Source organism: Urocitellus parryii, chromosome 5 (genome assembly GCF_045843805.1).
Source record: "Urocitellus parryii isolate mUroPar1 chromosome 5, mUroPar1.hap1, whole genome shotgun sequence".
In the NCBI taxonomy this organism is placed as follows: domain Eukaryota; kingdom Metazoa; phylum Chordata; class Mammalia; order Rodentia; family Sciuridae; genus Urocitellus; species Urocitellus parryii.
The window spans coordinates 39864940-39879179 of NC_135535.1; the positions used below are offsets into that span (position 1 = coordinate 39864940).

Sequence of the window (14240 nt, forward strand, 5' to 3'; positions counted from 1 at the left end):
TAACTTCTATGTAGAATCTATACATATGTAAGAATGTATATATATGGGCTATATGTATAGTCCATATATAGACTATAAAGTCCAGGTGGAACATTTTATACATGTACATATATATGATCATTTTCATATATAAGGAATATAAGCCTCTTGGGAAATATTGTGATCTATAAAAATTTATAGCGTATGTAACTTATGAGGAATGTATTATAATAGTCCTCATGGAGTTTATATTCTAGCAGGAATCTGTATCTATAGACAGAGATAGAGATAGGAAATAGATTCACATCTTGCAAACCCACCCATTTGTCTGTACTGTTTAGTTCTTACACAGCAGAAATTCAATATAGTGAATGACTAAACAGGCAAACACAACTAGGAATTCCAGGAATAGAGTTTAAAAACCTGTGCTCTACAGACTTCAGACATTTTCTTGGGATTGTTGGATCACCAGAGAGCAATATACCCTTTTATCTCAGCTCCCTGAAAAAAAATGCCTTTACTGAAATATGATTAAGTGTTATGCCCTCAGCTTTTAGAGGAATGTCTACGTGAACAGTGATTTTTGTCTTTTGTTATTCCAAGACCCCAATTTAAGAAGCTTTGAAATACATTTGTCCTTTAATTCAGGGCCAAAAAGTTTGTCTTTTCAATCTAAATTATGCTCTTTTGGTCAGAAAATGAGAACAAAACACATCAAGCAATCTCCCTTTGTGTCTTAGCTTCCTTGACATTCAGTTTGGTTCAGTGCTTTGTGGTGGTAATTACGAGGCTCAGGTACCTTATATACATTTATCTACTGGTTTTCATTAGATTCTGTCACTGAACTGTGTCATATCATACTGCAACGAATTTCATAGGCTTCTCAAAAGTATTTTGGAAAAAGTCAATTTATAAAGCTCAGATTAATAAACTAGCAACCAACATTACTGTGTGTGGTGTGTACAATGTGCAACTACACAAGGTGTTGTTTTTAGTTAAAAATGGTAAAGAGCCGGGCGTGGCGGTACACGCTTGTAATCCCAGCAACTCAGGAGGCTGAGGCAGGTGGACTGGACTTCGAGTTCAAAGTCAGTCTCAGCAAAAGTGAGGCACTAAGCAACTCAGTGAGATCCTGTCTCTAAATAAAATACAAAATAGAGCTGGGGATGTGGCTGAGTGGTCAAGTGTCCCTGAGTTCAGTCCCCAGTACGGTACTCCAACCAAAAAGATGGTAAAGAAAATTTCATACATTATGGTATCTTCGGCAAAAATTTCACAATTTTGGCAATGTTAGATGAAGAATGTTATACACAAAATTATAAAATTTCTTATATTATGGAGACATTTAAAAATATTCCAGTATTATTCACTGCAAATTAACATAACAATTTATATTGATAGATTCTATGAGAAAATTTACTTACAAATATAAATGAGCTGAAAATACAGGTGGGCAATGTTTCTAGTGATTTCAACTTAAAGATAGTAAGGCTTTAATGCTAACCTCATTTTCAGCAATATGCCCACCATATGCCCAAAGATGATTTTCTTTATCTTATAACTTTTAAGGCAGAAAAAAAGAGAGAAAATTAAAGAAAGGGTATATTTCTTGATTGCCCATGGCATGTGACATAATCACCATCTAACTCTTTATGGTGATGCTACAAGGTAGTTATTATCATTCCCACCTGAAAAATGATGAATTTGAGATTCAGAAAATGTTATATAACCTTGTTCAAGATTACACAGCTTCTAAGGGACACAATCAGGATTCACACTCAGAATTACTGGTCTCCAATGTCAATATTCTGTTGTACTTGACTGCCCTAAAAGGCCTTGTAATCCTGTTTACTAGGTTCTTATGTTACGCAGAGGAGTGGAAAACTGAGGAGAGATAGATAGATAGATAGATAGACAGACAGATAAATAGAGACAGACACACACAGTAAAGAAATTTATGGGATCCAAGGGAATTTTTTAGTTATTCTTCCAGGACAGTTGGACAGGGAGGGACAGTATTCTCTCATGGGCAGGAGAAATCTATGAAATATTAGAATAAATATCAAATAAAATATTAAAATAAATTTATGAAATATTAGAATATATTAATATATTTTGCCAGTTATGCCAGGCAAGGCAATTATAGGAGGTTATTGGATTTTCTCTTTTAATTGGCTGTTCATTAAGATTTTTAAAAACTTTTGTAAACTTTAAACTTTGGTAATATATGCTAGTTTTGTAAAGCTAATATTAGACCTTACAAAAGCTAAAGACAAAATTGAACCATCCCTATGGACAAATATACGAACAGATTCTGAAAATATCCAGATTTCTTTAGGTTGGGAATCTCTTTGAGAATTAGAAAGCACTGTGGGCACCTGCTCATATTAAATACATATGCATTTTTCATAAAAATTTCCATAAGTTTCAGAGGCTGCACCTAACTCTCTCTGACAATAAATCCAAAGAGGTAAGGGCTCTTGATTAACAGCAGGGAAGAAAGTTAACTGGTCTCTTAGGAAAAGTGACTAGACCTTTGGCAGTATGGACCCTTTTAATAGATCTGCCTTTGTGAACTAAATTCTGTTCCTTTCTTTTCAGTATTTCTTCTTCAATGCCATATGATCTTTTGCATTTATTTTAAAGCTTTAAACATAACTGGAATAACATTACTCAAAGGCAGGATCATTAGATGCTAACTAGTACTTAAGACTCCCAAACTGCACAGTATTGTTCCTGTATCATAGATGCTATAACTTTAAGTTCCTTATGTTATAGTCCATACACTTTTCCTATATATCTCTCCTGGGCATCTCAGCCTCTAGACAAGGTTTATTAATGGGCTTGTATACCATGCATTTGTACTCTTATCAGAGTGCAATTCTTGTCAAACACATAACAATTTGCTCCTAGAATATTTGAAATCTCTCTTATACAACTGTTTCTCTTTCTTAACCTTTGGTTTTCTTTTAATAGTTCTAGTGAGAAGCAAAAGAGACTTCTAAGAAAGAACTTTGTGTGTATTTGTGTGATGTGTTCCAATATGGATTCATTTGATCATGTTTTTAATTTTAATTAAAATCTGAAAAATAAAGTTATTATCTTTTGTTTGTTTTAATTTAGTATAGTGGATGCTCTGTGGCATTATTCTTAAGGAGCTTCATCTCAGGAATAATTTAAGCATCCTATGAACATTCTCTGAAACGTGCTTCCTCCTTGCAAGCCTCCGTGGCAACTCTTGAACATACCTTTTGTTCCGCTGTCATGGTTAGACTTTGCAATCGGCCAGTCATATTCCCTAAACTCTTTTCAAAAGCTGCTACGAGGTGAGCCTGTGAACATAATGGAAGAAACACCGTTAAAATGTCAGGATCTCATGTGGATAGATGAAAACCCTTCATTTTACAAAACGCTTATTTTCAGATGTTCTCACTCTATAAATACTAGGACTGTCATGGTTAGCTCACAATGGTGATTCTCCTTTTACATAAATCTTCATTTTATTTTTTTTCATTTCTAAACTTTGGCTTCTTAAAAATCAGTGTACCAGTCTCTTGACATTTAATATGAGTTCAATTTCTGAAAGTGGATGATATTTTGCAAATAATCACACCTTCTGACTTGCACATTGTGCAGGGATTTGACACCCAAAATACTGAATAAAGTTCTGAGCTGCCAACTTTTTAGAAAGAAAGCCCAAAAGGAGGTCACTGAAACAGGCAATGGACAAATGTTCCTCATTTTTAGACTTCCATGATGACCTTTGAAGATATTGTTAGCTCCTCTATTGTAACGATGCTCTCCTTCAACTGTCAGACAGCTGCTGACAGCTATAACATTATCTTTCCTCTTTTTCTACTTACAAAGAATTGAATCGAAGAGTCGTCTTCACTTTCCAAACTCTTTAATAAAAGAGCTTTTCTTTCTCCTTTTTATTCCCTTCAACTAAGGAAGCACAGGTAGGCCATCCAGAAATAATAGTCACTGATATTTTATTTAGCATTAAACTTTTGTGGACGGTGGTTTTATTTTAAATCTCAGAGAATTATACATATTGTAGTAGATAACATAACTCCTATTATTAAGAAGAATTTGGCAGTCTTACTGCAGCCTCAGATTGACATACCATTATGCAATAGTTCCAACCCAGAATACTGAGCATGAAGAGGTGGGTCAGTCTCTCATCAGGCTGCAGGCCCATTATCTCAAACTGATAGATTTATACTACACCCCCAGAAGGACCTAAAAGTTGAATATTTTATAACCTAAGTCTATAATAAACTACATGTGGGCAAAACTTGGTAATCCTTGGCAAAAGATTGATTGTTCTAAGGGACAAAAATAAGAGGACTCCAATAGCATACATCCCTCTATAGCTGGAGGAGGGTTGAAAGCTGAGGAACCTACTTTAACATACATCATAAGAGTCCTAAGAATCAGGAATCTGGAAGTTTATTCCATTATTCATAATATAATATCCAAGTCCCTTCCATCAGCATCAAATGCAAAGATGTCTTCCTTCCTAGCTCTGAACTCATTTTGGGCTGGTTTTCTTTCCCTAATATTACAATAGGGGGGGAAAAACAATCTGAAGGAATACTTCCAAATTTCAATCCATCAAAATTACTCTATTCTCTAGTTCCACTATTGTCCACCTTCCTTCCACCTTCCCCTCTTCCTCACTTCCCCTCCCTTCTTCTTTCCTTCTCACTCCCTGTCTCTGTTTCTCCCCTGACACATGGATCTATACTTCACTCACTCACACACACATACATACACGCCAGAAACAAAAATAAAAACAAAAACCAACCATGGAGAATTATACACCAAAGTTTGTTAATAGAGTTAATTGGACAAATGAGACTCTAAAAAAGGAATCTTTCTTTGCAGTTTAAAATATTTCCAATGACACGGAATGGTAGTTTTTGTGTGCTCTGAAATTAGCATAAGGTTATGTTATATTTTTGCTTTCATTTTAACTTTTTTTAATTGTGAAAAATGCTTCCATAAAAATGAACCAAAAAAATGTACAGTTTGCTGATTTAATCAGATTCTCATCAACCAAATCAAGGAAAGGGTGTTCAAGACCCTAGACACACGTTTTGCTCCTTCCCCTTTGTGGGTCCCTCTGCTTTGCCAAAGGCAATGGCTATTTTAATGTCTATGTTAATTATTTTCTTGCTTTGCTTGGCAAAGTTTACACCTAAGTTTTCCTTCTTAAGTGCTATGTTTTTGCCTTCTTAAACACTATAGGATTGTAAACCCTTGAATGTATACAATTGAAGAAAACGACTTTTCCCTTTGTTCATATTTTATTGATTTAATAGGAACTGAAAATATGGCAAAGAAATCAGGATTGTAAAAAAACTGCCAGCTACATCAATGTTTATAGCAGCACAATTCACAATAGCTAAGCTATAAAGCCTACATAGGTGCAATTCAACAGATGACTAGATAAAGAAATTGCAGTATATTTTCAAAGGAATATTATTCTGCCATAAAGAAGAATGACTTTATGACATTCTTGGTAAATGGATGGATCTGGAGACTATCATGCTAAGTGAAATAAGCCAATCCCAAAAAACTAAAGGTCAAATATCTTCTCTGATATGTGGAAGCTAACCCACAATAAGGAGGGAGGATTAGAAGTTCAGTGGAGTAGACAATGGGGAATGAAGGGAAGGGAGGATGGATGGAAAAAGAAAAGATGCTGGAGTGAATCTGACACAGCTCTCCTATATACATATATGAATATACCACATGATGAAGCTCACCATCATGTACATCCACAATAAATTAATAAAAAAAACTATTAGTTAGATGGCAGAAAGATTAATAAAGAGAGAAGAAGCAAGTTGTGGGGAAAGGATAAGGGAAAGAGTGGTACTGGGTCTGAACTAGAACAAGACATATTCCATGTGTGTATAATTATGTCAAAATGGATTCTACTGTCATGTATAACTAAAAAGAAACAATAAAAATAAACAATATGCTATATAAGTCATATTGTTTAAATTTTGTAGATATAAGGGCAAAATATTTACCATTAGAATATCAGTTTCTAATTTTTGTAGAATTGCTTTTCACTAATTGTTCACAAAAAAAACCCTTATCACTGGTTATTAAAGAACAGGTTAACTTAAGTCATGCTATTTTTATTGAAAGGAATGGTAAAATTATATTAGTGAAATATTGTTTTATATTTATGTCACCTTGGCTTAATTTGTCAGATTAACTTTGTTACTTTGGAAATAACGACCGTTCTATTTCTCACCAGCTGTGGTAAATAGTAAAAGAATAAAACAGGTAAATGAGAGAATTTTTCCTACCAATAATGATCTTTATCACTTTAATGAGAATAAACTAGAAAGCAAAGCTGACTGAACTGGAGGATAATGTGGCTAAAACACTTTCATAGAATGACTTTTTCAAAAATGTTTGATTTTCAGGGATTTTCATCCTAATTTAGTTGGCTCTAAACTTTGCTTTTTAGCAGCTGCATCATTTTCAAGTCAGGGTAAATTGTATGAATATGGTGATGAACATTCCCTGAGTTGGGTTAGAAAATAGACAAGAAAATAGACGAGACTATTCGCCAATACATATAGGATCACACAATAGAAGCCGAACAGATATTCAAAGGAAATTATTGTGATGATAAACAGTGAGATGAAATACATAATACCTACACTGCATTTGTTCACACATAAAGAAGTGACATTTCATCAGCCAAATAAAAAATACTCCATCCATAAATTTCTATCAGGATATATTTATATACACACATATATACAGATACATAACAACTTGTATTTGAAAATTAATAACTGTACCAAGGCTAGACACGGTGGCACATGCCTGTAATCCCAGTGGCTCAGGAGGCTGAGACAGGAGGATCACAAGTTTGAGGCCTCAGCAATTTAGTGAGACCCTAAGCAACTTAGTGAGACCCTGTCTCAAAATAAAAAATAAAAAACGGGGTAGGGATATAGTTCAGTGGTAAGGCACTCCTGGGTTAAAACTAGTACTACTACTACTACTACTAATAATAATAATAACAATAATAATAAAATAATTGAACCAAGAATGATCTGAAACATAAATAAGATTTAATATTTCTTTTTGTCTATACAGAATTATCCCTTATGTCTTCATTACTGTTAACATTTGCAAAATATTTTCAGTTAGAAGAACTGCAGAAAAGCAAGAGGCACTGTCAGATTATATAAAAATATTAAATAGAGCAAATAAGTGGGACACACTTTCAAAGAAAATAATACCTAAGAGGATTTGGTTAAAAGACTTATTTGCTGAAAAGCAAAAAAAAAAAAAAAAAAAAGTACCCCTGGTTTTGTTACATATTCATTCAGTAATGTCTTTGAAAAATTGAAGTAATAACTAGTCTGAGTTCCCATTTCCAAATTATCTAATGGCTAAGATTTAGAAAGAAAATATACTGGAAAGCAAACAAATATATCCACCTGACTTAGCTGCAAGCAAGTGTGGGCGAGAGGCCTGGAAAACCTGGGTAATGGTGTGATGAGACCATGTGCATGTGCAGCGTGAGGCTCCTGTTTTCCTCTATTTATTGGGGAGCAGGTACTGACCCAGAGATGGACAGGCAACAGCATTTGCCAATACATCCTCCCTCCATTTTTTCCAAAGATCTACCAGTAGAATCAGCTTTATATACCAGTCTTTGGTGGTTTTAAGCAACTCTTTCCAGAGCAACTGGAGGAGGGAAACCTTACTGGTTCAGAGGCTCTGCTCTGCCAAAGAAGAAGTGAGCTGACTGGTTACCTTTTGACCTGCCACTAGTCCTTTTAGCAAAAAGAGAGAAAAGCATCTCAGCAGAGAAGTACATTTCAAATTTAAAAATTAGAACATTCTTATGTGGACTTCAAATAAACATAGTCATACTGGGTTCAAGCTTGGGACATAACAATTACAAAAATATGCCCAATTAAGGAAAATCATTAAGTCTTAACAAAGTATTCATGTACTGAATAAAACCGAATACCCAGATACTTAGAATGATTATTAAATTGAAAAAAACATGGTTAATGATATCTTCCACACAAACTCATTGAAATCTGTCCTTAGAAATTAGACTGACTGTATTTCTAAAAAACAAATCTTACCATGTTCCTATTTAACCAAGATATAAAGTTTACTTCTAATCTGAACAAATTAGTAAATAAAGACTTGTTCAGGTAACTCAATTGGTAGAGTATCAGATTCTTAAAGACATATCTCTACCTCCAAATAGAAATTGTAAATTAATGAAATAAAATCCTAGAGCTAGGGCTATAGTTCAATGGTAAAAGCACTTGTTTAGCATGTGTAAGAACCTGGATTCAAACTTCAACATCACAAAAGCAAAACAAAACAAAAAAATACACTTGATTTACCATGAAGAAATCATACAAGATTATTTTATTCAGTCCCTATGATTAATTTACTTTTGGTATGTGTATGTTAAAATACATACATCAACAGACATTAACTCAGATTAAATGAAAAAAATATCTGAATGAAATTTGAATAGTATTCCTTTGAACTGAAGAAAAATCAAGTATTAACTAAATACTTTGATGGTTCATGTGGTCTGGGAAATCTAAAGTGACATCATAAGTCAAATGTTAAAATGAATAAATGAGTTCAGATGATTTGTAGTTTATATGTGCCTTGTGAGTCATTCAAATTCTGGAATATGTAAAAGAGAATTATTCCCCTAAAAACACATGTACATAAATGACTCCATCACTTGTAGTTCTAATGATACTATTAAAAATGTTCAAAACAGTAGTGTCATTAAAATTGTTTTACAATTATTCACGTGTCCATTTACATGTCATTAATATTGAGTATAAAATTGAATAATGATAAACTATTTTGTTAACAATGTAGAAGATGGTGTGCATCTTCACTACCTGAACCCTTTGACTTTTAATAATGTCAGCAAATAAATTTTTTTGATGGGGCAAAGCTTTAACAATCCATATCACAACCAAATAAATGAGTAGTAATTGGTAGAATAAGATTAAAAGTCCTAGGAAACTAAAAACTAGGTAACCGTATAAACAAAATCCAAAAATGTTGTAGATCTTTGGGTACTTAACTGTTTAAATTTGAAATAGATGTGCATTCATAAGAAGTTGCCAAGATGGTACAGTGATCTCTTCTCTACCCTTCATCCAGTTTCCCCAAATGGTTACATCTCACATATTATAATTTTAAAATCATGAAATCCATATTGGTATAAATGCTGATTCTCACACTTGGATTCAAAAAATCACAACCTCAATTAAAGCACAAAACTATTCCATCACCACAAAGATCTCCTTGCTATCTCCCTCTCCCAACCCTGGCAATCACTAATATCTTCTCCATTTCTACAATCATCATTCCTGGAATTTTATATAAATGGAATCATACAGTATGCAACCTTTTGAAATTGTTTTTTTTTTTCCCACTCATTATGTCCTTGAGAGCCAACCGAATGTTACCTGTATCAGTGGTTCATTTCTGTGGATTGTTAAGTAGTATTCTATGGTAAGGTTGGATCAGTTTTTCCACTGATCAATTGAAGGATAATTTCAATTGTTCCCTATTTTTTTGCTATTAAAAATAAAGTTGCTATGTACATATACAGCTTTCTGTGTCTATTTGAAGTAATTTGAGAAGATTCCTAAGTATATTACAATGTTTAAAAAGGGGGCATAATAATAGGATATTAATTAGGCTCCTATCTGTGTGCACAAATTATTATAGCTATAACTTGGGGGGAACTGGGAATTTTTTAAGGCTGATACTTAAAATATATATGTGTGTGTGTGTGTGTGTGTGTGTGTGTTTTAGTTGTAGATGGACACAATACCTTTATTTCATTTATTTATTTTTATGTGGTGCTGAGGATTGAACCCAGCGCCTTGCATATAATAGGTGAGAGCTCTACCACTGAGCCACAACTCCAACCCTGAGACTAGTACATTTTAAGCTAGCTTGAAGACAAGCATAAAATCATCCTTTGGTACTGCTTCCTCTAATTCTGTTTTTTATTTTTATTTTTTCATTATTATCCCCTTAGAGAGATATTATAGATTTTTTCCCCTACTTGCTCACTCCTGTCATGACGTTTTAACAGCACAGGTGTTCTAGGTATCCATTTATATATCATAAGTATATCTGTGTTTTACACATGAAGAGAGTCAGAGTTTTTCAATCCTAAGAACCACATTTCCCTTTTTGGTGGTCAATGCCCATCAGAGAATACATCCTCCAAGGTCATGAAAACTCATCAGTAAAAATGGTGTGATGTGAACAAGTACAGAAGGGGTAGGTAGCCAGTGGCTGGCACCTTTCTAAAGGTTTTGTTACCTTTCCAAACCATGACCAAGAAGAGCTGGCCATCACAACTGTGCCTCCATGTTAGAATGTGGTTCCCACTATGTGCACATGCTTTGGTAAGTGCATGTTGTATGTGTGTACACAGGGGGAAAAATTGAAAAATGACTAAAGGATACACGAGAAATCAATAACCACAGTGAGAATGGCTTCTCAGAGGGAAACTGAACACATATTTCTCACGAAGTGCTCTTTTAGTTTCATTTTTTTCCTTTTAATAATGTGTATATTACTTTTTAAATGGAAGACCATCAGTTTATATTCCATTATGTTTTGCAGCCATATCATTGCAATATATGAATTCTATGCTGAGGCCCACCAAGAAACATTTACGAAATACCATAAGGCCCTGAGTATTTGCTTGTGATAGCTGCAAGTGTTTTGACAATCTAATGGACAGGGCCAGTCACTGTCCTTCCCCACTGCAGTGAACAAAAGCTCTGGGTGATTCTGGCATTTACATGTACAAATTCAGTAACCTACATAGGAATGTTTGATACCACTATCATGTAACCTATAATATAAAGCTTACAGTTGCTTTGTAACTATCTCTTTAAGAGTTATTTTTAAAACCAAAATATTGTTTAAATTATATTCTTATCTTCTAATAATGTCTAAAATGTTCTCTAAAAATCTGCTTTTATTTTTTAGAATAAAACCAATAAAAACACCAATAAAAGAATAAAATTGAGTCCCCAAATTCACATGATTCTCCAGAAATTGAAAAAATAAATTCAATTCATATATCATGCTAAAATGAATACACTGTGATTGAAATGACCTTTCCTTTAGAATTTTTTTTTACAAAAATAATTTCTATCCTCAAAATGTTCTTATTAAAGCACCTGCTGGATTTTGATGTCGTGCTTTGTTAAGAAAACAGAAAGTCTCAGTGGATGGGGCAGAGGTGGGGGGATGAGGCAGAGAGCAGCTCAGAGCTCCAGAGCAGAAATGAGCAAACTAATGTGGAGGGAGGGTGGCAGGACATGCGGCAAAATGGCAGGAGCTCCCCTACCCCTCGCTGTTGTTCCCAACACTACCATTCCCTAGGACTGGGCACAATGCCATATGTTCCCCTTTATTATTCTGCGGCTACTCTGAGCACTCTCTGGCACATGGAAATACATTCAATAAATGTTAATATAATTGACGATCTTCACTGTCATCATTTTTGCCATTCTAAGCTGCTTGGCTGCCAGTAGAAATGTATCCTTTTGAACCACCATGAGAAGGCTGCCAAGGTTTTTCAAGACAACTGTATCTTATGTGCAATGTAGCTAAGCTATCCATCTTCAGATCTAATTTATTTTTTTTTTTAGAATTAATTGAATGCTTAACTAATTGCTCAATAAATGCAACTGAAGGGGGCAGGGAATAGGAATATTGCATCTTCCTAAGTCAAACACTAACAACCGTTAGTATATTAAGGCTTGAGAAGAACCTATGAATGGGGAGTAACAAAAATATGAAACAAGAAATGACCTTTACAACTGATACCACTGTTAGAAATCTTATGGGGAACAAAATTTTAATCACATTGGGAATCTCCCTCTATGTGAATTTACATTTTATTACTTTGTGGGCAGAAAAATTTAATTTTATATGAGTCCCACTGTTCAGTACCTTGCATCTGTGTGATTTTTGGATGCTTAAAATTTGCAAATGTGATAGCAGACCTACTCCATTTTGTTATAATCAATTCTGGGGTGATATATTTAAAAATCAAAAGTGACTTACATTTGCTGAAAGTTGAGATGTTAGGGTAGCAACTTTTTCTTGAGATGCAACCAGCTCTCTCCGTAGTTTATGAATTTGCTAAATGGAACAAAAAAATAATTCAATATGTTAGTGAATTGTTACTTAAAACTACAAATTCTATCCAAGGAGGGAAATACTATATTAACACATTTAACCACAACTGTATTAGTACTAATTCCTAAAACTATGAACACCATCTATCCAATAACTATAAAATGTCAGGAGCAAACTGGGACTCAAATATGCAATCAAAGGATGTTTACTTCTTCCACTTGCAACCCTGCAGGACTCAAGATGCAGTTTACTTTCTCCATGGATATTTTTTCCCTTCTGAAAAATTTTGATAATAAAATTCAGGTAGAAATTTTTAAAATTAAATATGCATCTTTTTTTTAGCAAAAGATAATGTTATTTTTCGGAAAATCTCAGGGATTTTTCTGTGTGCGTACATTTTTATTTTCTAAGGGTTGGCAAGTTCTCAAAAGCTGTAGAATAGTAGTAACTGAAGGTTGTGTTTAATTCAACATTTAATGAGTCCACATTTAAAAATAATTTTATGGGATGGAGTTGTAATGATTTAGAGAGAAGCCTTCTAAAATATTTACTATATTGCCTTTTATTTAATGAGGTATTATTAACTCCAAGCAGAAATGCTTTATAGATATCTGCAGCTTCAAAATAAGAGGGAAATGACTAGTATCACACAACTAAATAGATGAACCAACAAACTAAATATTCTAAAATGTTTTCCTTTTTATTTAACAATTTAACAAAACTGATATAAAGGATGATGGAAAGCATATCATATCATATTTAAAATCTCTATAAGTATTTTTGGCAGTCTAATCAAAATATCTCATGTTGCCAGGAAATTTGAAGAGTGATTATTAAGGCAAAACATTTCGACCATATAAACTAGGTCCTGAAAGTCTATTTCTGGACTCAAGAGAATTCAACTACTTAAGATGCCAAACATACTACTGTGATGTTTCTCATTTCTTAAAATATAAGTTCCCTATTGTTAGAACTGGGCTTTTGGAATGCTGTCTCAGTTTGAAAGAACATTCTGGACATTGTTCATTAAGTGTCCTTCTCCCACCCCAACCCTGCCCTCCCCCAAACAAAAGATTTTGTGAAAAAGAAATAGTGGTCAATATTTAAAGTCTCTAAACAAGGAAAAAAGAAAGAGAAAGAGAGAGAGAGAGAGAGAGAGAGAGAGAGAGAGAGAGAAAAGAAGAAGAAGGAGGAGGAGGAGGAGGAGGAGGAGGAGGAGGAGGAGGAGGAGGAAAGGAAGGAAGGGAGGGAGATCTCTTCACTGGAAGCAGAGATTCCATTTTATTTGCATTTTTACAAAGGAGCTACACCCCAGATGTACATGATGATGACTATAAATAGTTTCAGAAAGCAGAACATCTCATATTTTCAGATCAATACAGACTGAAAGAGGCTTTCTCAAATTAATAGTCTATTATCATTATATGATTCTAATTCCTTTAAGATATAACTCAGGAAACTGTAACTTAAATGATATTTTCCCAAACATATGACCCAATATATTGCCAAAGCAATAAATACAGAACAGCCTAACCAGCACCAAGGCAAATAGATGCAGCATTTCTATATCCCAGTAGCTATGTAATAATAACATTAGAAACACTGCCACGTCCACATGATGGAAAGAAAACAGTTTAGGTTTTTAAACATCAAATTCACTCTTTGGTCTAGAGGTTGTAAAAATGAATTGTATAATCAATATTTTTTCAGTATTTCGGACATAGCAAAATGCTTCTTTAAGAGTTCATGAAACAGGACTTCAAAGGAAAGACATTTCATTACAAAGCCTGATGCCCAGACATTTATTTTATTTTCTCTGTGGTGTGATTGCTTCAATGCAAACCTGTCAAAATATTATCACCTCACCTTGAATAAAGTCCTAATTAAACTCTTTCTGCTCTCTTTAGGCAACATTCATACAGAAGTTAAGAAAAAGAATGTTTTTCCAGGTTGCAATTTGATTTGTACATGACTACAACCAAGTATGCATTTGTGAAATTTGATTAGAATAATATACTACCCTAGATATAAAATAGTGAAAA

General features: G+C 33.9%; 1 protein-coding gene across 4 annotated transcripts in view; it reads right to left on the bottom strand.

The window, feature by feature from the left end:
* Nav3 (neuron navigator 3) overlaps positions 1-14240 on the bottom strand; it is a 349764-nt gene that overhangs the window by 46752 nt on the left and 288772 nt on the right. For all 4 annotated transcript variants that reach the window (XM_026396971.2, XM_026396970.2, XM_026396969.2 and 1 more), the window contains 2 exons: positions 12124-12201; positions 3228-3311 (listed from right to left, as the gene is read on the bottom strand). In XM_026396971.2, coding sequence (XP_026252756.2) covers positions 3228-3311; positions 12124-12201 — 162 coding nt within the window. The remainder of the gene's footprint in view (positions 1-3227; positions 3312-12123; positions 12202-14240) is intronic.